This window comes from Notechis scutatus, chromosome 4 (genome assembly GCF_049901735.1).
Source record: "Notechis scutatus isolate UNSWTSFEM ecotype Mainland chromosome 4, rNotScu1.2, whole genome shotgun sequence".
Lineage (NCBI taxonomy): Eukaryota > Metazoa > Chordata > Lepidosauria > Squamata > Elapidae > Notechis > Notechis scutatus.
In genome coordinates, this window is record NC_142012.1 from 121326287 (window position 1) to 121351040 (window position 24754).

The 24754-nt window shown below is 37.1% G+C and overlaps 3 protein-coding genes across 6 annotated transcripts in view; 2 read left to right on the top strand and 1 right to left on the bottom strand.

The window, feature by feature from the left end:
• On the bottom strand, positions 1-23474 carry BORCS7 (BLOC-1 related complex subunit 7). 4 transcript variants are annotated; one of them, XM_026666254.2, is made up of 6 exons: positions 23439-23474; positions 13504-13693; positions 11485-11547; positions 4287-4330; positions 3111-3131; positions 1-2115 (listed from the first exon to the last, which is right to left on the bottom strand). In XM_026666254.2, exons 2-6 carry the CDS (start codon positions 13651-13653, stop codon positions 2103-2105), a joined length of 291 nt encoding a protein of 96 aa, XP_026522039.1. In that variant the 5' UTR covers positions 13654-13693; positions 23439-23474; the 3' UTR covers positions 1-2102. The 4 variants fall into 4 exon arrangements, with proteins under 4 accessions (XP_026522039.1, XP_026521949.1, XP_087820753.1 ...); XM_026666164.2 differs by having other exon boundaries at positions 1-2069; positions 23439-23470; XM_087964627.1 differs by lacking the exon at positions 23439-23474 and adding an exon at positions 13845-14006.
• On the top strand, positions 5841-9823 carry LOC148130887 (uncharacterized). Its single transcript, XM_087964622.1, has 2 exons — positions 5841-7447; positions 9752-9823. Exon 1 carries the CDS (start codon positions 5975-5977, stop codon positions 7388-7390), a length of 1416 nt encoding a protein of 471 aa, XP_087820748.1. The 5' UTR covers positions 5841-5974; the 3' UTR covers positions 7391-7447; positions 9752-9823.
• Positions 19980-24754, top strand: part of CYP17A1 (cytochrome P450 family 17 subfamily A member 1) — a 10388-nt gene continuing 5613 nt past the window's right edge. Inside the window, exons 1-2 of the mRNA XM_087964621.1 lie at positions 19980-20398; positions 22511-22649. Of these exons, the coding sequence (XP_087820747.1) occupies positions 20090-20398; positions 22511-22649 (448 nt within the window). The 5' untranslated portion in view covers positions 19980-20089. The remainder of the gene's footprint in view (positions 20399-22510; positions 22650-24754) is intronic.

The following is a 24754-nucleotide window of genomic DNA, read 5'->3' on the forward strand; positions in this document are numbered from 1 at the left end:
TAATTATAATATTATAATGAAACAATTTGTGGTGTAATTTCTGTATATAAACAAAAAGTTTGCAATTTTGTAAGGAAATCAGGAGTACTTTTTAAAGGGGGATTATGAAGAACATTAATAGTTAATGAGCTGACATAATGAATATATTTTGAATGCATATTATAACTGTAGCTCTGCTTTTAGTTGCTTTTAAAAATGGCCTACTATTATAAACATGGAGTATCTCCAAGACTCTCCAAAATTACTTACTGATTATTAAAGTAGAGAACTGCGTAATGACACCATGGTGAATTCAAGAAGCATAGCAGCAGTGAAAATGTAGAAATGTTTCTTAAGGCCAAACCTGACAACAGATGTATTGCCATAAGGAAATATATATAACCTAGCCCTTTTTTGCAAATAAATTATACATGCACTACATTTTTTTCATCACATTTTATATTCACATAACAGATTATGCAACAAGAAATAAGGGGAAATAACAGAATTCTATGAATGTTTACTTCAAAATAAATCCCATTATGCTTATATATTTATTAGTATGTACAAGATTATACTCTAAATGTAAGCATTGTTAAAGAACAAAGCATGCAAGCCTTTTTTAAAAAGGAAACTTGCTTAAATTAGGAATTTAAAGCAAATATAAGTAAATTCCCAGGTTTCTACTCAAGCAGACTGTGTGTCCTCATTAATTTAAGATAAGACTGGAAGAAACAAAGAGTCCAACCTTGAAAACATGTACTTTCCTTGAAGTTAGATATTCCCTCTGAGGTCCTCAGAATGTCAATGAATAGATTTTGCAGGACAGAAAAGAATAAATACTTAGAAAGTGCAACTGTTAAATAGCACCACTCTCCTCCACTACTCTGGCTTCTTAGCAAAAATGGAATTATTAAATCAAAAAATTACACACATATAGAAATCACACAAAGATTAATTCTCTACCAGCACTGTATAGGATACGACAAAACTTTTGTTATATGAGCGGACATTTTACTCCTGAATTAGAGGTAGTATGCCCTGAGCGTTATCCTCCTCAAAAGAATGGCTAAGTTTCCACATTATACTAGGCTTTAACTAGCTTATAGCCACAAGGGCAAAGTTGAAAAAACCATCATGACCAGTATAAATCAAGCCAATATTATAGATGTAAATAATAAATATGGGAATTTCAACTAGACCTGTACAGATAGTTGTCGATTTACAACCAAAATTGGGACCAAAACGTGTGTCATAAATGGTTGTGGTCATAAGTTCAGTCAGACCCAGTTTTCAAAAAAAAATATGGTAGACATTAAACAAATTACATGGTTATTAAGCAAATCCAGCTTTTCCAATGGGCAATTTTGGTCAAAAACAACCAAAAAGGTTGCAAATCATAATAATGCATCATACTACAAATGGCTGTATATACAAGCCAGTGGCCAAATGCCTGAATTGCAGTTGTGACCACGAGGTGGTGCGATGGTCATAAGTGCAAGTACAGGTCCTAAGTAACTTTTTCCAAGTCTATTGTAGTTTCAAATTTTTATTAAATGAATAATTATAAGTTGAGGATTATCTGTATGTTTTTTATGATCTGTTTTCTATACTATGAAAAGCATTTACACTATAAATTTGTGAGTTTTCAAACAGTCTGAAAGGAGGAAAGATTCACCTCTTGAAGTACTCAAAACCAGAACAAGATGTATTTGATTATTTAGAATGATGTTAATTCTTAAATAAATCAGTGCTGCTAAAGAGAAACAGGCATCAACATACAGAAACTGCAATTTAATACACCAATGTACCTACCCTCTTATAAAGGTAACGTTTGTAATTTAAAAATTGTCCACATTTCCAGATCAGAATCTTATAGAACAAAGCACATACTTTGTGGCATTACATCTGGGAGATGACTTGTGACTCAGTCTTATAGTGCATCTGTAGAACAGGGAAAGGTATATCCGTAAACCCCCACTGTGTATTTTCTTCCACTCTTTTCCAGCTGTTTGTTACCTCTTACAAACTCTTCTCTTCATTTCAGCAGATGGCTCAGCTGATCACGTAAATTTGAAGACTGTTCAACACTGTAGAAGAGTTTAACATGTGGACATGGATATTTAGATATAATCACTGGGAAAAAAGATTTCCACAATGTAAAGGTGTTTCAGAATAAAACAAGAGGGCATGAGCTGTTTTTATCCATTGAACTCCAACTCCTTTTCCCAAATTATGTAATATAATAGTGAACAGACTGGAATAATGGGACATATTTTATTTTAATGCGTAACAATCATTACGTTTTCAATATTTAATATAGCACTGGTTAAAAGCTTACAATTTACTTATAGCAAGAAATGTGGCCTTGTGGGCAGCAAACAAATTTAATAAATAAATGTGAATGAATACAAACAAAATATTAGCTATAATATCTAAACTGTTAGATTTACATACTACAGATACAAACTTTTGAGTACATATAATTTGCAGCTCACATTTTTCAGATAGAAAGGGAGGAAAAAACAACAAAATTAAGATTAAGTACAATTAAAAGTCATAAAAGGGATTCTTACTGACACAATGAATTTGACCTAGATTAAGCCTAGTCCTTATATGAAATACTTTTCCAATGCAATCATGTGCATATTTACTTAGAGATAAATGCTATTGTATCCAATAGAGCTTCTTCACTACTATACTTATTCCAGACTGAAAGTTTCAGTAATAAAGAATCTCTCACAAAAATCAGGACACCAAAAAAAAAAAAAAAAAGGCAGAACAATTCCAGATCTCATTTAGATGGCTGCTAAGTCTTGTCACCATAAAAATCACCTGAGCTTTCACTGGTGTTTTTTCCCCCACATTTTACCATATGTTCTAAAAGCAAGGTATTTAATGTAGCATTAAATCACTGTATTGTATACTAATATTGAATATTAATATTTAGTATTTAATACATAAAGTGCAAATTAAGTAAACTTTGTAAAGGGGCAGAATAATCCAAACTCTATTGAACTTGCAATTTAAAAAACATCCACAGGAATAAAATGGATGCAGTATTTGAAAATGCAGTAGTAAAGATTTCTGGAGTAGATAATCTCTCAATCAAATAGAAAAAGCATACTTACTTTTTTTGAATAGCTTCTTGCCTAGAGGAGGGGAAAACACAATATGAGTTTAAATGAATTTTGAATTGATAAAAAGAGTGCTGATTTATTATTGAGGATCCATGGAAATCAGACTTTACTGATATATATATAGAAATAACTGACATATTTAGATTGTTTGTAATGATGCAACTAAATCTATGCTGTGAAGAGGACAACTGAAGGCAGTAATTTTTATGTTGCCAGTCAGAGTTCCTTACTTATTTTCTATCCTTTGGATTGGTATTGGATTGCCCTACCCTACAAAAGTAAGTAGTGGGGCCTTGGAAAGGGATACATTCATTGCATTCCAAACTGCTGGCCTTTGAACCAAATCCTGCCCTTTTTTCTGTTCGTAAACAAGCAAAGGCAATTCCTCTTACGTACAGAGGAATGCTATGTTTTACATCCAGAAGACTGTGATTATTTTTTTTCATCACCTGGAAAAAGAGGTTTCCCATGCAAATCAACTATGAGGGAAAAGACTTGTTCCAGCTGTCATGTTCCTGATGGATAGACCTTATTTATTTATTTGAATTTATTTCTATGTGAAACAATTCAGAGAACTGCTATGATTAGAGCTGGAAGCTGGAGTTTCCTAGCACATCCCAGATAATCTTTATCAGGTAAGTCATTGGATGCATATGGGACCCTACTATCTGTTTGTAGTATCCATAATGAGGGAAACTGGACAAAAAAAACAGATTTTTTTCAGTTTGGGAGGATAAAGACATAACAGCAATACCCCTAAAAGCACAATTTTCCAAAAACCGGGGCAAAATCTTCCTATTCTATGTAGATTTTAAGGATCATTTACTTTTGTAATGCTTTACTTCTTCCCTAGATGCAATAACACTGACATTAAAAAAATGTAAAATGCTGATTTCTAACCACCACCACCACCCTGCAAAACTTAGTCTATGCCATTCTCAATTATATTTTAGCTGTAGGAAAAGAGCTTTGTTACTCTATAGTAATCAATAATAAGCAACTTTTCAGACTAACAATGTATCTGACTAAAATGAGAAAATCTTCATGAAAGCTTATGCCTTTTAATAAAACATTTAAATTTGAAAATATGCTACCATATTTTTTTGGGATTTGAATTTCTAGGGAGGCTATCCCATCAAATATGGCATGTGCAGTGTATATACTTACTGGTACTGTAGGTGAGTAGTAATAATAGCCATTTTTCTTAAACTCTGCAAAGAGATAGGTATGAAGTAAATGCCTTTTCCCTCAATTAAGTTATCATGCAATCAACATTTGGCATTACATGATAATGAGAAATAATCACATACTAGATATGCCTAGCTCTCGCAGTATTTGCTGCTTTAAAGAAAACATGGGGTTTTGATAAATCTCTAATTTTAAAAGAACTGATTTCACAGGCTTTCATTTTTTCCATATGAGATGATGATGGTGACTTAATTAAACTCTTACATAAAATTGTTTTCTCCCACTAGCAGGATTAGCAAAGTATACAAGAATCCATCTGGGTAACTACCACCATTTGTACACTACAATTCAACACTATAAAAAAATCATAGAGATTTTGGTTAGTGATAAAAATTTCTGTGGTAAAAATAGAGAAAAGCTAAATAAACTGTTTGAAAAAATGTAAAGCTAGGCATCATTCCAAACTAGTCTTCCACAGTCTGATGCCCTTCTATTGTGCTAGATTGCAATCCCCATATTCCTAAGGCAAAGGTCACAATAGTAGGGAATTATGAGAGACAAGAATCCAAACTGAACAGAAAACATCAAATTGGAAAAGTCTTCATTAGGTTGAAGACTGAAAATGTGGTCTGGGACTCCAACATGGTATCCATGAGTACAATGTGTCTACAAGTACTTATCCCAATGTTCCCCAAGTTTCCAGTCCATGCTGCTAATTTTTCAAAACAGATCTTTTAATTTCAAAGGTGCAGCAAAGTAAGTCTCAAGCATAATATTTGTAACAATGTCTCTGAATCTATATAAATTTGGAAAACAACATGTTGCTGAAATCCAGTACATTTTTTTTATGTACATCCTGGACCCCAGAAAAAAAACCACAAAGCGAAGTTAGGTGTAGATGGCAGAGAGATTTGATATCCTAGAGTAGGATTCTAATTTGTGTGTGCAGGCATGCCATGGACCCCTTTTAGACTCTGGAGAAACCTCCAGACACTTTTCTTAGAAAAATATATTTAAATGCATACAATTTAATACATGGATATAGGTTGCATTATGAAGAAAACTGATTAGCTATCAAAGTATTTAAAAAAAATAAGAAACAGTAGCAAAAACATAACAGTAATACATATAAAAATAATATTTTTCCCATCCAAGTTCCCAAGGCCTCTGAAATCTATTCATGGACCTCAGGTTAAGAATTTCTGCACAAGAGAAAGTAGAAAGTTGTGCTACTATTTTACTTTCTAGCAAGTCAGTGTTTTATGTTTGGCAATATTCATTTTTACTCTCCAGTTTTTGAGATATTTAGATCTCCATGCTGGCTCAGGAATAATTTCATTCAAATTTTTCCTTGGCAAAAGCTACACTCATCTTGATCTACTTGCATATGTGTGGAAATGCATATGTTTTGTGTTACAGTGATCTATCCTGTAGAGTTGTAATTGCAGGAACGCTCTTATCTTAGATGGCAAACCTCAGATTAAGAATGTTTACAAGTAATTACAACTCAGGCAAACAAAATCACTAATGTAAAGAAGGATTAGAGAGAAGAAGTAAACATGTGTTAGACTTTAACTAGAGATAATTAGTTGTGTTAATTACTATGCTAAACAGTAACGAAAGTTAAGCAATAACCAAAGTTAACCAATGTTAGAGGATTACTAAAAATGTGTATAAATGTAAGACTAGACTCCAATAAAGTTCATCATGATTCATTTGATCATGATCAAACACCTCGACTGCCTCGTCATTACAACAAGTGGCGCATGAACAGGGACCCTCTTACTTCGTCCGGCAAGGATTTGGTGCACCTTCAACCCTTTGGGGTTTCTCAACCATTATTGGTTTCTGTAAGTATGGGGTCTTCGCTTTCTGAGGAACAAAGGAAGCATGTAGATGAATTAGGCTATTTGTTGAAGAAAAATAATACTCAGGTACCAGAGAAAAATCTCTTAAGGCTGGTCCAGGAGATTGCAGCTCAGTGCTTATGGTATCCAAAAGAGGGGTCTTTAAAATTAACTGATTGGGAACGTATAGGGAAAACATTGCATACTGAACCTAGAGCAGAAATAGAAGTTTTGCAGGTGTGGCATTTATGTAGGCATGCAGTTGAAAAATTTGGTCACAATGAACTTTCTCTTTTAACACCTCCACCTTCACGTTATACTAATGTTGTCATTTATCCTCCTTCTTCACCTGAATATATGTCTTCCATTCCCTCAGCTTCTGCAGATACAGGGCAAAAGCCTCCTGACTCTATTGTTCAGTCTTCTTTTCAGAAAATGGTTGAGAATTGTGAAAATGATGCCTCTGTCTCAGGAACAGAACTTGCAGAATTACTGTCTGTTTGTCCAGTACAATATCATCCTGGTCAGGGGCCGGAGCTTGGACTGCAAGTAGCAGAATGGGAGGGTCTGCCTTATCAGATCTTAGGAGAGTTAAAAAAGGTAGGTACAGACTATGGGATTAGTGGAAATTTTACAAGAGGATTTGTAGAAGGAATAAAAAATGGTTATACAATGATTCCTGAAGATGGGAAGCAAATATTACCTGACTTCTCCAGCAGTCTCTCTCACTCCTCCCTAGCCACAGCTGGTAGCGCTGGGATTGATTTAATCACTCAAGAGGAACTTGAGTTTAAATTTCCTTTGGAAGTTAAAATAGTTCCATCTCAATTTAAAGGACCTCTTCCTTCAGGATTAGTTGGATTAATTTTGCCTCATTCTTCTGCACACAAAAAGGGCTGTTTTGTTGTGCCTGGTGTAATAGATTCAGATTACACTGGTATCCTCATGATTCAGATTTGGGTGAATCTTCCTCAAGTTCTTCCTTGTAATTCTTCTGTTGCTCAATTGTTTCTTCTTCTATATGAAAATCCATCTCCTGGTATAGGTAATCGTGTGGATGCAGGATTTGGATCAACTTTTTTATCTGTAGGCTTACTTCATCAGCTGAACTCCTCTCTCTTCTTAAATAAACAACCATTTCAAGGGTTATTGGATACTGGAGCAGATGTTACTGTCATCTCTTTACATTGGCCAGTACAGTGGCAAAAACAACAGTTTCTTCATTGTGGGAAATAGGAGGTTCTACAGCTGCTTGGCAGAATGTTCAAGAAATTAATGTTACAACATCTGATGGTAAGTTTTTTCCTACAACCATACATTCTAGATATTCATACTAATATTTGGAGCCGTGATATTCTTTCTCTTCTTAATGCACATTTGATTCTTGATGATGGCTCTTCTTCTTAAATGGCTCTGTTCTATGCTGGTTTGGGTGGAACAATGGCCATTATCAAAGGAAAAACTTGCTGCTTTAAAACAATTGGTTCAAGAACAATTGGCTGCTGGTCATATAGAACTTTCTACTAGTCTTTGGAATACTCCTGTTTTTGTTATAAAAAAGAAAAATGGGAAATGGCATTTCATTCATGATTTAACAGAAGTTTTTAATAATAGCATGCCTACAAAACGATATCATTGGCGAGTGTTGCCTCAGGGAATGCTTAATTCCCCTACACTTTGTCAATATTTTGTGGATAATGCTCTTCAACCCTTTAGGAATAAATTTCCTTCCTATCTAGTCTATCATTATATGGATGATATATTGATAGCAGCCCCAGATTTTGATGAATCTAAATTGTTAAAAGAGTTAATGGATATTGTGGCAGAACAAGGATTGTATATAGCCTCAGACAAAATTCAAAAGGAAGAACCTTATACCTATTTAGGACATAGAATGTTGCATAATTGCTCCATTCCAATTCTTCCTGAATTACAAGTACAGAAATCATATACCTTAGTACAATGGCAAAAATTACTTGGCATTATTAATTGGGCGTGCTCATTCTTCTACATTACAACTGGTGATATGTTGCCCTTATTTCAGTCTTTGAAGGGGGCACAAGCACCAGGAGATCTAGTTGTATTAACTGATCTTCAAAGAACATGCCTTCAAGAAATATTGAATAAGTTTAAGCATCGATATGTGGACAGGATAACATCCTTAACAATAGGACTTTGTTTAGCTATTCTTCCTACTGCACCCTTACCCACAGGATGTCTTTATTCTAATGCCTCTCCACAAGCAGTCAACATTCATGAATGGATTAATTTGTCTGCTACTCTACCTAGAAACATTTATCCTTATCAGTCTGCATTAGAAGATTTGATTATTAAAGGAGCCTTACATCTTACAGGACAGGATCTCATTAGCATAGCTTTCACTCGTACAAAAGTTGAACATGAGCATTTGATGATGATTTCAGAATCATATCAGATAGCCTTTTCTCAATATGTGGGAGACTTATTGTATTCTTTACCCAAGGATCCTAGAATAGTGGTTACTACTACTTTAAATCCGGCCTTTTCTTCCATTTTTGTGCGAAATCCTATTTCTAAAGCTCTTACAAGTTTTTACTGATGGCTCACCTACAAGAGGTGTGGTCGTCTGGCAGATTCAACAACAATGGTATTCTAAATTTACTGCCACTCAGACTTCAGCTCAACGTGCTGAGCTGGCTGCTGTGATTTTAGCTTTACAATTGTTCAATGACCAACCTATTAACTTGATTGTTGATACTTAATATGTGTATTTAGCTATGCAATCTTTTCTTTTTTCTTATTGTGCTCTCTCTTTGGATAAGAATTTGTTATCCTTGTTTTTATCTTTAAAGAATAGTTTGGAAACTCGCTTGTATTCTTTGTATGTAGAACACATTTGGAGTCATACTCTCTTTACTAATGCCTTGACTGAAGAACATCAGAAGGCAGATGAATCCTTAAAAGATGTTGCATCTTTGTTTGTTGATCCTGTTGATAGTCATTTTGCCAAATCGCTTGCAAAGCAATTTAAAATTTCATTATCTCAAGCCCGGGATATTGTCCGTGCTTGTCCAGCTTGTCAGCAACTGGCAGTTCCCTTTCTAGTAGGTGTCAATCCACGAGGAACCCAAGCTAATCAAATTTGGCAAATGGATGTAACTCAATTTTCAACCTTTAAGCCATACTGTTATCTTCACACGTCTATTGACATTCATTCACATTTCCTTTGGGTTACTGTTTAAAAACATGAACGTACTTCAGATGTTATTTCTCATTGCCTATCCTCTTTTGCTGTGATGCGTCGGCCTTCTCAGTTGAAAACTGACAATGGCCCAGCTTATATTAGTAAGGAATTTCAAACATTTTGCAAGAAATGGAATATTATTTTAGTGCATGGAATTCCTTACAACTCTCAGGGTCAAGCTATAGTTAAGCGAGCTCATCGTACTTTTAAGGCATTGCTTCAAAAACAATTACAAACTGAGTCTGGTCCTTACCATCTGCGAAAGATTCAAAATCTCATTGCTGTAGCATTATATACTTGGAATTATTTAACCTTTTTAGATTCTCTTGCAGACTCACCTGTTAATTTGCATTTTCAAATTACTGAATCTTTAGCAAGGCCTTTGGTAAAGTATCGCCAAGCTACAGATCCAACCTGGAAAGGCCCTACACTGCTGATCACCTGGGGTTGTGGTTATGCTGCCATGGAAGATCCTTCTACTGGACAAGCAGTGTGGGTTCCAGCGCGTTGTGTTTGTTTGTATCATGGCATGGCATCAGGGCCTTCACAACCTGATTCTGGATTTCAATCTTCATCTGAACACAGAAGTCCGGCTTCCAAGGTTGAAGCGCCCGCAACCCATCACTTGGGGCCAGGTTAAATCTACTACATATCAAGCTCAACAACAACTGCAACAGGCCTCATTACCTCAGACTCCTGAAAATCTTGTTGCTGCTGTTTTTGCTATTATTACTAATTCTGTTACAATTTTACTTTGTATTTTCTTGTTTATGGTTAATGGTGTTTCTGCTCAAAATGACACTTCTGTGGTTCGTCTTAACCCTAATTTGTGGGTTCGTCATGCACAATATATGTTTATGACCCATGGCACAAATATTACTTTATACTATGAGCCCCCAATGGCATTTGGTCAAATTTCTTTTACCCCTAACTTGATCATGTCTTCTACATTTATTGTCTCACAACTACAATCTATTTCACACTCCTGGCTATTTTCTAAACCCCCTATGCAATTGAATTCTGTCCGTTGGCATTATTTGAAAGTTAGTCAATTTACAAGGGGTCTGTGTTTCTGTTGTCACGCTAAACATACTTGGCTTTATAATTGGTCTGATTATGATGCTGCTCAGCACATATTAAAAAAACTAGGGAATTATAGTTATTGTTCTAACTACTATTGGTTGTCAGGTACCTTTAATTCTTCTTTGTATGGACTTAATATAGCTCCTGATATGTATCCTGACAATTTTCCTATTTTTAATGTGATTCTTTTTTTGATAAATATGACACTAATGTTCATCCTCAGAATTTTTCATTCTTTGAATAAAACTATTGAGGATGAGCTTGCCAATTTACAATCATACATTCAAAATAATATCCATGCTCAGTACTCACCTTTTGAGTGGCTAACCAATTGGCTTCCTGATTGGTCTTGGCTCAGACAGTTTTCCTTTTATGCTATAATTATTATTGTATTAATTGTAACCTGTTTTATTCATTGTATTCCAAATTTATTTGCATTGTTTTGTCCTGCTTTCCTCTCTCTTAATCCTCTACAATTGAGATATATTCATAAATCTTTGAATCCTCCATTTAAAATAAAAAATGAGGATATGTAGAGTTGTAATTGCAGGAACGCTCTTATCTTGGATGGCAAACCTCAGATTAAGAATGTTTACAAGTAATTACAACTCAGGCAAACAAAATCACTAATGTAAAGAAGGATTAGAGAGAAGAAGTAAACATGTGTTAGACTTTAACTAGAGATAATTAGTTGTGTTAATTACTATGCTAAACAGTAACGAAAGTTAAGCAATAACCAAAGTTAACCAATGTTAGAGGATTACTAAAAATGTGTATAAATGTAAGACTAGACTCCAATAAAGTTCATCATGATTCATTTGATCATGATCAAACACCTCGACTGCCTCGTCATTACAACACTATCCTAACTTTATTTATTAAAATGACTGACTGGTATTATGCACAACATAGAGATCTTTTCATTTTCAACCCTGAACTTGACATTTCCTTTTCTATATATCCTGCAACTCCCACAGAGGTATGTATTTAATATTAGCAGACAAGTATTCTATTCCATACTTACATCTTCAGAGTGCAGAATGGCACCCTCTTGCATCACCATATTTCTGGCAGCTTGTCCTAGGAACTAAAAGACATGAAAGTCATAGGAAGAGATATAAACTTTATGTTCTCCAAGCTAATGTTCTTCCACTGTTATTCAAGGTTGACAATGCAGCTAATACTGAGCTTTCAGGAGATAGTAAGATTTGGGAATTTTAACTTTATGAACTCATATTTAATCCAGAAGCACTAATTTACTATACAAACATTCTGAACCAAAAGGATTTTCTGAAATTATGTAGAAGCTTCATAATAAATAATGTACGTGGATAAGTACTGCAGGCTACTTCTGCTGATTACTAGCTGCCTGCAATTTGGCAGTTCAAATCTCACCAGGCTCAAGGATGACTCAGCCTTCCAAGGTCGGCAAAATGAGAAATCAGATTGTTGGGGGCAATATGCTGACTCTGTAAACTACTTAGAAAGGAGCTGTAAAGCCCTGTGAAGCGGTATATAAGTGCTCTTGTATATAAGTGTGGTATATAAGTGCTCTTGAAACTTCTTGGTATCTTACAATATGGTAATTATTAATTATGCTAATGTACATAATGATTTACAGAAGCCCTTTTTTAAATTGATGGTCTCAAATTTCTGCCTGGTTGAGCAGACAAATCTTGAGGGTAAGCAATTTGTAAATGACTTGTTTGTGAATCAAGGATTGAAGTTTGTGGCTGGTGGAAGACATACCAAGCCAGCTTCAATCTGATATCATTCAGATGTACTACCATGCAATTCCCACAAATACCTTTGTCATGTAACCAGGAGGATAAGAGCCATATACATCAGAAAAGAATAAAGATATGCTTACATTCAAACTTTGCCAGTGATTCCTTACTGAAATTACTCTCAGACAAGTTCCAGCAATTGTGCAACACATACCCAGCAGCATTCAATATTAATTTCTACTCAGGATCTTGGTGGGATTTACCACTTTTTCGTTTAGTTTGCTCAAAAGAGTGTGACAATATTGGATACATACTTGGGTCTTTGGGGCAGAAACAAATAGGCTTTTAACCTTAGGAAAGCAATACTAATGATACTCAAGAATAAAACCTAAGTCTCCTTTCTTATTAGCTTGCTTGGCTAAATCAGCATCAGAGCACTTCCACTATAGGTATATGAACTTTATTATTAGTTTAGTTTAGTTTACTTTATTGTCATTGCACCTCATACAATGAAATAAAACACCATCTTCATTGCACATTGAAAATAAAACACACACATCCTTCATCCTCCACACATTGAATTGAAAACCCCTGACACCACACCAACACTGCACTATACAGCAGAATTCAACAGAGCTACTGCCCTGGGGTTGAAGCTGTTTTTCAGCCTATTTGTCCTTGTTTTTATTATTTTGTACCATCTGCCAGATGGTAATAGTTCAAAAAAAGGGTTCCCATGATGAGATGGATCTTTGAGAATGTTTTGAACTTTCTTAAGGCAGCGGGAGCTATAAAGCTCTTCCAAAGAGGGGAGATGGCAACCAATGATCCTCTAGGCAATGATGTTAACCCTCTGGAGCGCTGTCCTAACTGCCACTGTGCAATTGGCAAACCATACAGAGGTGCAGTATGTCAAAATGCTCTCTATGGTGCAGCGGTAGAAGGTCACCTGCATTCATTTCTCATTCATTTGTTGTTTTCTGACAGGCAAAAGGTCTGAACTATTTGAGTTTTAAAATAGAGGCGCTAAGTATAATATCAGATGACTGTAACTGAACACCTAAACGTGTCAAAATCATCGGTTCTATCCCCTGACATTTAAGGGGAAGAATCAATTGATCATCTTTATCCCATGAAACTAACCGGCTCTAGGTCAGACCTATGTTTTCTTAGCATTACAGTATTTCCCTTAAAAAGGCCGCCCGCCGAAGCGTTCAGAGACTACAAATCCCACCATGCACCGCGAACCTCTTGAAACGACTGAAACTGAGTTCCGGAATAATAGTTGGAATGGCGGCTCGCGTAGTCTCGCTTACCTCAGCGCTTCGGGAGCCCTTGAGCACCTGTTTAGTGAGAGCGATTATATCCGTACCGCAGTTGGTCACCTTTTCGGTCAGCAGTCCTTTCACCGAATGCCCAAATCGTGCCTGAACATCCACCGCCATCCCTGCCGGAGTTACCGCCATGTCACTATCAATAATCACAGAGGAAGCGAGAGAACAGCATCTACGGATAGAAAATAGGGTCAGAAAACATAGAAAAGCGCCCTGAACGGGCTTTGGCAAATATGGAATTGAATTGTTTATTATTCCATCTTACTTTAGTTCTTATTAGCTTTTCTGATACAGAAAAGAAAACCGCTTGCTTTTTATATTACCTGCGCAATACACTAAATACTTTGTATCTTTTAAAAAATTAATATATTTGTATTAACCGTTTGCCCCAGTATTAATCCAAAACTAAAGACAAAAAACTGATCGGTTCTCTGCTTCGCAGATTACTCAGTACACATCCCAACAAGTGTGATTACTTTTGATTCAGCGTTTGGGATTGCACAATATGTTGTATTATTAAATTGTTGCTTAGTCTATAATTTATAGTGTTTGACTTCAGCTACCGGCGTTAATTCAGTACGATGTATAAGCATCATTGTCTTTAAAGTATAATTCTAATAAATTGGGTTAATTCAGTAATCATCGTTAAGTCATTACCCGGGAGAAATGTTTTCGTCAACCCTCTACCCACAACTTTATTGTAGTTGTCATTTAGAGAATGACAACAGAGAATGGGAAATTCTGCTGTAGTCAAAGCCTAAAGTAATTCTGTATTTACAGATGCATCGTTGGGTTGCATAAGTTGGACAAAGAGTACTTTAGCGTTTGGGAGTATTTTAAACCCTTTTAACTTTCTACAATTGTATATGTTGAAGGACCTATATACACAGGGGACCACTATGGGTTTTTGAAAAGGCAACAAGCATCTGTTTCACAAAATGCACATATATTTGTTTCTACATTCTACATTTTTTACTTTATGTATTCATTGTCCATTGTAGAGGACAAGGAACTGATTTTCATGAGGTTTCTGTTTGGACTTTGGTCATAACTGGAACAGTATGAGTTTAGTTAGTAAATCTTGGTTAGTTAAAAAAGGTGGTAGAAACACCTAAGCAATGTTTAAATTTAAATTAATATTACTTTATAACAAATACTACATAATAAAGAGAAAATAATGAGTTTTCAATAAAGATACACTAGCAGTTATATTGGTCATTCTTGGAGTTTACCTATATAGTTAATGACAATGAAATATTATACAGGATAAGTAAGGACTTGACTAATTTTGAAAAGGAAATACTATTCTACCTATAAAAAGAGCTTGATTGGAGCGTATAAGCAGTTTCTAGAAATAAAAGAGTGATAATTAATCTAATTGGCTCCAGTAACCATCTCCTAAAGCTGGTTCAGCATACTCCTGTACGCCAGATGGCACATACCCTCTGGCACCTCTGAGGAGTATTGTCTATATATCTGATAATTTCTACCTGGTGAACTGTATATAGGGAATCAGCATGCCCAGCCACTACAGGAGTGTTTTATTCACACCTTTGGCATTCACAGTACCTTTGAAGGCATGAACAAACCTGTGTACTGTGTAGTTCAGATCAAATCTTTATTAGCATAAAGAAGGTTGGGCACAATTAGTAATTTTAAACTGCTAAAAATGTATATATAAAAGATGCATCAAGATCTAGTTTTAAAGAAGTTAAAAGATATAAAAAGTATAAAACAATAGATATAAAACCAAGTCAGAGTATAGAACACTCTTGAATAATGAACCAAATACTCATTAAATTATGGCACCAGTCATCAGCTGATGGATTTTAAGTGCTGCTGGGCAGAATCTGGTAACATTGAAGGTTGTAGCTAGGTGAGTATCTGCAAACAGCAAGGAGGTAACAAATTGTCCTGTACACCTGGGGTATTTATGTGGTAATTGTGAGATGGGGCTAATATAAATGTTTCTATAACAGAGGCAGAGTTAGGTACTTAGAGATTAGTTAAGTATGCCATTGGGGTGTCAGAGTACCTCTTGGATTCATTTGACAATAAAGGTTGAGGGCCTGGCTAGATCCAATTAGCACGTTGTGTCTGCTACAAGCTGTTTAATATGTGTTTTAGCCAAATCCTGTGTCATGCTGAGTAGAAGACCTGGAGAGAAGCCCATAGACAAGTTTTGAGTTGCCACTGCATATTTTCATGTGAAATTAAAATCATTCCTCCTAGCTAATAGGGCAAGGCCAAAGGGGGGAAAGGGTAATTTGAACCAATAGTTTAGTATGGTCACCCACACTGCCCTCTCGTTTTCACGAGACCTGTCTCTAGTCTCAGAATGGCATTAGAGACACACTGGAAGGACCAATCTTAAAAATTTGGATTGAACAAATTCTAATGGTGCAAAATTGGAGAAGGGACCCAATTGGGTACGCTAAAGAAATTATACTATTGGCTTGGCCTCAACCAGCTTGCTTCAGATCTCCTAGGGCTAAAATCCTCTAACTTCCTGGGATGGGTTTTGGGGGTGAAATGATCCCTAGTCCCTGCAAACCGTGACTACCCAGGCAAATTCAAGACAGTTGACAGTTATATAGCTCTGCATTATCTTGGTTGAGGTTGTTGATCATAAATATATATCTACAAATTTTTGTAGACTTTATTAGCAACGTTTTCTGTTTAGGAGTAGATACACTGAAGCAAACTGATTAATGGCAGGAAGAAAAATATGCTTGTGTTTGGGCTTGTTAACTGAGCATGAAAATATAATTGTTGCTGAAACAGAATTGCTCCTGAAGTTGCAGTAAACCTACTAGGAAATAACCAGTTTTGGAAATCCTCAGAAAATTACCATATTTCACTTTTTTAATGGTATACTGATAGGGAGTCAATACCATAGTTAAGAGCCTTTATTGAAACAATGACTAAAGTGAAAATGAAAATTTTGTTAACTGGAAGGTACGTATGCATTTCAATTATACTTTAACCATTATGTTTGGATTAGCATTAGATCCCATAGTTTACAATTGAAATAGCCTTATCTGATTGCAAGAGAAACCATGTACTAACTGCATAGTCCGCATTGTGAAATATTGTTGTGCTTTGCTCATAGACAAGGGTCTATGCATCAAGACCAGAATTTCCATTCATCAGAAATTCCTGTGATTCTATTTCGTGGTATGGGGTTTTTTCCCCCCTTTTTTTAAACTGGCCATATAGCTTTTAAGTTTTGTTAGTGCAGCTACCTGCTTTCCAGGTAGCTGAAGCCCCTCTCTGTTTTATTTATTCAATTTATTTATTAGATTTATATACTACTTTTATTACTTTATAAATAAGGCAGGGAACATCTATAATACTCCGTTCTACAACTATTTTCCCCACAACGGCAACCCGGGGGGGGGGGGGTTGCTGAGAGAGACTGAACGGCCCAAAGATTCCCTGCCTCAGGAACTGTTTGGAACTCCTAGTCTCCTGGCTTTTAGGCCACCATCTTAGCCACTAGACCAAACTTCCTCTTTAGTCTTTCTGAAAAAAGCAGCATCACAGCACTGCACCACAAATCCCACACTTTTGAGTGTAGGGCACTTTACAATATTGGTATATTACTGCAACAGTGCTTATATCACCCTGATCTCCATTGCCCCCTCCCTCACTCCCAGTGGACATTATTGCTGCTTTCGGGACTATGTCAGCCAAATTAGAAGAGCCAATTTTATGTCCAGTCAGTTCAATCGGTATGCAAGCGTGATGGGCAGCTTAGCAATTTGATAGATAAATCAATAAAATAAAATGAATATAGGTAGTCCTCAATTTAAGATTAATTTGGTGGATTGTTTGAAATTACAGCAGCATGAAAAAAGTGACATATGACCATTTTTCAGACTTATGAATGTTGCAGCATCCCCAGGGTTACATGACAAAAATTCAGAAACTTAGCAACTGGCATGTACTTATGAAGGTTGCAGTGTCCCAGCATCATGTAATCACCTATTGCAACCTTCAGACTAGCAAAGTCAATGGGGAAGCCAGATTCACTTTACAATTGTGTTACTAAATTAACAATTGCAGTGATTCACTTAACAACTGTGGCAAGAAAGGTTGTAAAATGGGACAAAACTCTCTTCTCAACTGTCTTGCTTAGCACCAGAAAGTTTGGGCTCAATTGTGGTTGTAAGTCAAGGATTACCTGTAAATAAAACCCCAGGCTTCCATCTACCGTGTTTCTCCAACAATACGCCCCCCCCATAGGAAGACCCAGCATGTTTTCTAGGCATAAAATGAAATTAAGCCCCTCCCTCCAAATTTAGGCCTAGTTTAAAACATGCGAAATTGGGGGTGGGGAGATGAGGGGGGGAACTTGCCATTAGGAGTGCCCCGCGGGCAGCTACACCTCACCATCATCCGCTCCTAACAGCCAATCATGGTGGAGCATGGAGGGCTACCTTACCCCCACCAAGCGCCTTTGCTGCAGACTCGGGTCAGCAGGCGGGCGGCGTCGGCGTGGATGTCCGGCAGTGTTTCAGCCACTTCTCAGGCCTCCGTAGTTTCCTCGGTTCCCACCAGTGCTGGTGCCTCTCTCGCCAGCACCGTCTCCAACAACAGTGTCTGAGTCGCTCCCGCTTTTCCCCCGTCCCCGTAACAACAGGAAAAAAAAACATTTTGAGGTACCTGGGAGCACCGCGCGCTGCGTTTTGGTTTAATCCTGAGCGGCTGGGTGGGCGTGAGAAGAGCCGAGCGAGCGTCTCTGCTGCTGCTACCCTTGGTGCTCCAGCCTCGGGCTCTGCAAGTTTGCAAAAGTCCCGGTGTGCAGCCCGTTCCTGCATTCCAAGTGCCCAGGCTAAGCTGCAGCTGTCCCTCTCTCACCAACGGCATCTCCAACAACAGTGGCAGCAGCGGCGGGAACCATGGAAGCGTTTCAGCCGCTTCTGGGGGAGCTGCCTCCGTAACTTCCACAGTTCCCACCGCTGCTGCTGCTGTTATTGGAGACGGCGCTGGTGAGAGAGGGACAGCTGCAGCTCGGCCTGGGCACTTGGAATGCAGGAACGGGCTGCGCACCGGGACTTTTTAAAACTTGCAGAGCCCGAGGCTTGAGCACCAAGGGTAGCAGCAGCAGAGACGCTCGCTCAGCTCTTTTCACACCCACCCAGCTGCTCTGGATTAAACCAAAACACAGCGGGCGGCACTCCCAGATACCTCAAAATGTTTTTTTTCCTGTTGTTACGGGGACGGGGGGAAAGCGGGAGCGACTCAGACGCTGTTGTTGGAGACGGCGCTGGCGAGAGAGGCGCCAGCACCAGTGGGAACCATGGAAACTGAAACGCTGCCGAGACATCCCTGCCCGCCCGCTGACCCGGGTCTTCAGCGCTTGGTGGGGGTAAAGGAGCCCTCTGCGCTCCACCATGATTGGCCGTTAGGAGTGGCTAATGGTGAGGCATAGCTGCTGGCGGGGCGCCCTAGTTGAGGGTGCGTGGGTGGGGGAGAAAGAAATTAATTCACCCCTGAAAAGACGTCCTTGACGTTTTTTCGGGGCTCAAAAAAAAAAAAAAAAAGACCCGGCTTTATTATATGAGAAACACAGTAGTATCTATCACAGCCACACTATGGCTTGCTGGAAATCAAACAGCTTTGCATGTCACGTGAAGTTTGACATTTCTCACCATCATAATAGATGTCTTTAACCAAAATCAGCTCTTTATGATTATTGAGGATTTTTTGCTGCATTTGTCCATGTTCTAAACAGAAACCAGATGTCTGAAGCTGCCTCTTCCTGAAGAAGAAATGTCAGGCAAAGGAGGTGGAAAAGGGTTTCTTTTACTTCCTTCTACATAACTGAAGATGGATGGACAGGAGACGGGCAATGCTGCACCCTGGGAAAGTTGTAAATGCCAATCATGTGATCCCAGGACTCTACAACCATCGTAAATATATACCAGTTACCAACACCTGGATTTTGAACATGTGACCATGGGGTTGCTATGAGGATCATAAGTGAAAGAACTGATTGTAAGTTACTTTTTTCAGCATGCTAGAACTTCTAATAGTCATTAAAGAAATGATCACAAATTGAGGATAGCTGTATTATTATGCAGTTTATATTGCTAGTTCTCAGTGTATTATTGTATCTATTTGCTTCACTCTGTTTTTGTTCTTTTAAATTCTTCTGGTCATTGACCAAATAAATATTACTCTTATTGTTCATACTGTTATTGTTGTTATCCTGAGGAGCTTTAGGCATACTGACTCTGAAGGTCTTTTTAACAGTATAGAGTATGAATGTTAATGCTGTATAAAAAAAGTTAAAAAAAAACTTTGTATTTCTTGCAAGGACACACATTTTTATGATTTATTTAGTTCGGGTCAGTTCAAATGAGATGCAGCTTGCTCTTGATTTCTTGGCAGGAAGCAAAGCTAATCGCTCCAGATTATATTATCTGCTAAAGATTAACCGGCATCCAGGCAAGGTGATGTCACTAGGACCCCTTATAAAGTCCACATGTAGGCTAATGCAGAGAGACTCCTTCACTTGGCTTCTTTTTCTCTGGCCAATTCTCCAGGCAACTGAGAGACAATGATGATTCTCTTGGTTGTCTTGTTCCTGACGCTGGCTGTCCTGTCCTTCTGGAGCAGAGCAAGAGGGAAGCTGGACTCCAAGCTCAAGTATCCCAGGAGCCTTCCCTCCCTGCCAGTTATTGGTAGCCTGTTGCATTTAAGTGGCTCCAAGCAGCCCCATCTCTTATTTTCCAGACTGCAGCAAAAGTACGGTAGCGTCTTCTCCCTATACCTGGGGTCCCATTACACAGTAGTGGTCAACGATTACCTTCATGCCAAGGAAGTGCTGCTTAAGAAAGGGAAGATCTTTGCTGGCAGACCTCGAGTGGTAAGCAAACTATCCATGTTAATATTTATGAGTTAGTTTCTCGCTCTTCATACAGCTTCAGTCAATGCCAGGGCCTAGAAAACAGGAGACTGTGAGTTACAGTCCTGTCTCAGGCATAAGACAGGAGGGGGCGTGCATAAGCGCACCAACATGCCTACCGTCCCTGTCCTATTGTTTCTCTTATTCTTCTTTTATTTTTCTTATATGTACCCATTTCATGTATTCACATCTATGTATACACTTATACTTATTATCTTGTAAACAATTGGCAAATCAAATAAATAAATAAATAAATAAATAAATAAATAAATAAATAAATAAATAAATAAATAAATAAAAAGCTGGCCAAGTGAGTTTGAGCCCATCAGTCTCTCTCAGAGCAATCCATTTCTCAGGGTTGTTATTGTGGGGGAAAGAAAGGAGGAGGAAGAAGTATTAGGTGTGGTTGCCATCTTGAGTTACAGTTACAAAATCAAATAAACAAATTTCAGTTGATTTAAATTTCTTAGATAAGGTTGTGCGGATAATTTATTAGGAAACTTTAGAAATGAATGTTCATCTGATGAAAGTCCCAAAATGCACCGGGAACAAAGTCATAAATTAATGCAAGTATCATTTTATTATGAACTTATTCTTTGAAAGTATTCTTCAGGTCACTTTCCTGTTGACTTGTATCACTTTAGAATGTTTTGAGTAATATTTTTTATAAAATATATTACATGACTGCACAATTTATTTCAAGAAATGAATACTGAACAATACTGAGAAATTATAACAAAACTAGAATATGGATACCATTGCTATTAAGATATATTGTTCTTTCAGCTATGTGATTTAGAATTCTTTTCATGAGCCATTCAAATATATCACTTAGATATGCATAAGTCCTCCGTCCCCAGTTTAGAGATATTTATGAAAAAAGTAGCATAAAGACACGTATAGTCTGAAATGCTTACATGCTCTCTCTAAATAATTAAACCCAATATTTTTCCTTGCTCGGAGATTATCCTATTCAGATAGGATAGGTAAACCTCAGATCAAAATAGTTCACACTGAAGATGGTTTCACTCCCATTTATTGTTTATTTGTTTAATACCCTGCCATTTCTCCAAAAGTTCATAATGGTGTACAACACACTGTATTTCAAACTCCACCAGGAAAGATATTACTCTTATTATTTCTGTGCTAGCTCTAGGTAATTATATTTGCACCTAAATTTAAAAATTTGAACTGCAGAGATTATATGTTTTTCTATAATCCCCACAAAGTTAAGAATATAAGAGGCATCAGACTCGTAACTTTTCAATTCACATCCTTTGCTCTTATCTTGGAAATAGCACATTGAAATAGCTTTCATTTCCTCCATTAATTTTTCTGTCTTTTAAATCCATCTTATTTAATGGTCAACATCACATCAACAAAGGGCAACAAAGCCCTGTGATGTGCTACATTATGTGAAGAAGTGCTTCATTCTGTGTATCTTGAGCATCCCCCTCCTCTCCGTTCCCCCCCCCCTTTTTGTTTGGTCCCTTCCTGTCAATGTTGATTCCTGGTGACTGCCTGGACTATCCTGGAAGTTTTCCTGGCAAGATTTTGGAAGTGCTTCCTAGTGCTGAGAGGGAATGACTAGCCCAAGATCACCCAATTGGCTTTGTGCCTAAGGTGGAACTAGAACTCACAGTCTTCTGGCTTCTAGCCTCATGTCTTAACCACTAGCTCCAAAGTAGCCTTTGCTCCTTCTCTATACATTCTCTTTATTCGCTGAAACCAAGTTCCAGTATTGCAAAGGAGGTAGGAAGCATTTTTCTGTATTCTTTATATTTGGCATAACTGTATACATCTCTCCCATTATCCATCCTCTCTTATCGGAGCAAAAAAGCTCCCTAAACTATTGCTTTCTGGAAATGTCTTTTAAGACCATTGCGGGTGAATGAATTAGATGCACAAGTAATCATCCAAGGCAGCAATGAGATCATTGGGGAAGTGGTATATATATATATGTGTGTGTGTTTTTCTTCCCTCCAAATGTCAATCAAATGATAATCTCACTGAATGCATTATAAGGTGTTTGGATGAAAACTCAGTTATTTCTCTTCCTCTGCATCCTCCTAGGTTACTACAGACTTGTTGACCCGGAATGGAAAAGACATTGCCTTTGCTACTTATAGCCCAATGTGGAAATTTCAGCGCAAGATGGTACATTCTGCACTTTCCCTGTTTGGTGAAGGATCTCGGAGTCTGGAGAAAACCAGTGAGTTGCCCACAAATAGTAATGAAAGAGCCCCAAAACCAAGGAGAGAAACACTAGCAATATATTTGTAAACAAAGATTAGTTGAATCTACTCTTCTTGGGTGTAGAAACATATTATCTAAATTAAGGACACCTGCAGGTTAAAAGTCAAAACAATGGCTGAAACCATGCAATTATGACCACTATCTTGACTTTTTTTTAACCTATCTTTGGACACCTCTGATTTAAGTGTTATGATACAGGCTTAAACTCCAGTTTGCTGCCTATTGAGCATTTTGTTTTTAAAGCCAATGTTCCCATCCTGGAAACTTTATGCATCACAGTGCATGTACCTTAAAGACTGTTTATATTGTTTGCATGAAGAATAACCTAAACTGCATAAGAAGATGGTCCAGAACAGATATTTAAGTGTATTAAGATATTTAAGATAGGTAGATAAAAAACCTGGAAAAACTAAAAACTTATAGTATCTAACAAATGTTTAGTCATATAAACTTATAGCCACCTAAAAAAATCTAATCAATAATGATCTTAAACATGGGCAAAGAAAGTAACTATGTTTAGTTTAAAACTGCCTGTATCCTATAACCTTGGCAGTTAGTTTATTCTGAGATAACAGTTGCTCTTGAGTAGAATGGGTATCATAGTTTTAATCCAAACTTTTACTTATTTCAGGTAAGAATTATGACATTGATATGATCAGTTTGCTCATATGAATATTCTTGGTTAACATAAAGCAAAGGAAATAATTTACTTTGCTTTCTCTGGCCTTTTTTATACTGAGATTACCTGGGAAAGCATTTATCTGCAGGTTGATGCTCTTTCTGAGAGTTGCAAAAGAGATAAAACAAAAGGTATACATTGTATTTTCAAACAATGAGTAGAAAAAACATGGTTGCTGGAGCAAAGGGCTATAGAGTTATTGAAATGCTTTTGTCCTTCATAGGTATGCATTAACGAGTTAAGTTTATGTTATAGATAGCTTCAGGGTATATCTTAAGAGGGGAAGAAAGATCGTAGGATACAGAAAGTGTGATTCTGAGCATTCTTTTATACAACAGTTATTATTCTTGTCCACACATCATACCAAAAAAAGCCTGCCTGAACGGATGTGTGGTACGATATTGCTGAATTTCATTTGATAAAAGTAGCATGAAAAAAAATCAAGCTAGGAATGGAAACTGCAGTAATATTTTGTCCTTCACTGCAACTTAGGGGTGAGAATCTGTATATGTTTGCAAACTGACTAAAGAAATGTGTTGTAGGAAATCATTTTCTCTTGGTACAAAATCAGATAAGTTTTTAAATTACATAGCACAATGCCATATTTAGTTACTTTAAAAATTCAATGGTTTGATTAAAAGTTAGTATATAGTTCAATTTAGTCTCCAAATTTGTATTTGAAAGATAGTACATGAGTTTCTGTTGAGGACAATTGTTGGAAAGTCATCTCAGGCAGCACCTGGGCAACCGTCTGGGCTTGAATGATAAGTAAGGTCAGGCCTGGTTGTTGTTTGCATGTGAAACCACAAAAAGTTCAGGCCGCTAGTGTGAAAAAATGAAAATAAAAATCCCATCTCAGAAGATAGTGCTTGGTAGGACCTAAGTCTGAAAGCAGTGCTCAGTGGAAATTGAGCAAGCACATTAGTTATTGAATATGATGTGACTGTTGGCTTTGGAATAATGGCCAGCTAGAATCCTCAACAGCCTTCCATTTTAGCAACAGTAGATTTTCTGCACGTTTCTGCATATTTCTGCACAGCCAATTTTTACACTTACATATAGTGGAAAAAAAATGACGACCATTTTTTATTTATGACCATTTCAGTATCCCCATGATCCTGCAATTTACATTTGGATGTTTGACAACTGGTTCATATTTCTGACATTTGCAGTGTCCCAGGGTCATGTGGTCATCTTTTGCGACCTTCTGACAGTCAACAGTGATTCACTTAACAAATGGGGCCAGAAAAGTCGTGAAATGGGACAAAACTCAGTTAACTAATTTCTCACTTAGCAACATAAACTCGGGGCTCAGTTGTGGTCACAAGACAAGGACTACCTGTACAAATACCAAATTAAATTGTCTTGAGGGCTGGATATAT

What these genes read in the sequence shown, in the direction of transcription:
- LOC148130887 (XM_087964622.1), top strand. Translation starts at nt 5,975, where the DNA reads ATGTGTATAAATGTAAGACTAGACTCCAATAAAGTTCATCATGATTCA.
- BORCS7 (XM_026666164.2), bottom strand. Translation starts at nt 13,653, where the DNA reads ATGGCGGTAACTCCGGCAGGGATGGCGGTGGATGTTCAGGCACGATTT. An exon ending in AGGGCTCCCGAAGCGCTGAG is followed by an intron (nt 11,548 to 13,503) that starts GTAAGCGAGACT and finishes CATGTCTTTTAG; the next exon opens with TTCCTAGGACAAGCTGCCAG. An exon ending in CAAGAAGCTATTCAAAAAAA is followed by an intron (nt 2,070 to 3,110) that starts GTAAGTATGCTT and finishes ACTCTTCTACAG; the next exon opens with TGTTGAACAGTCTTCAAATT.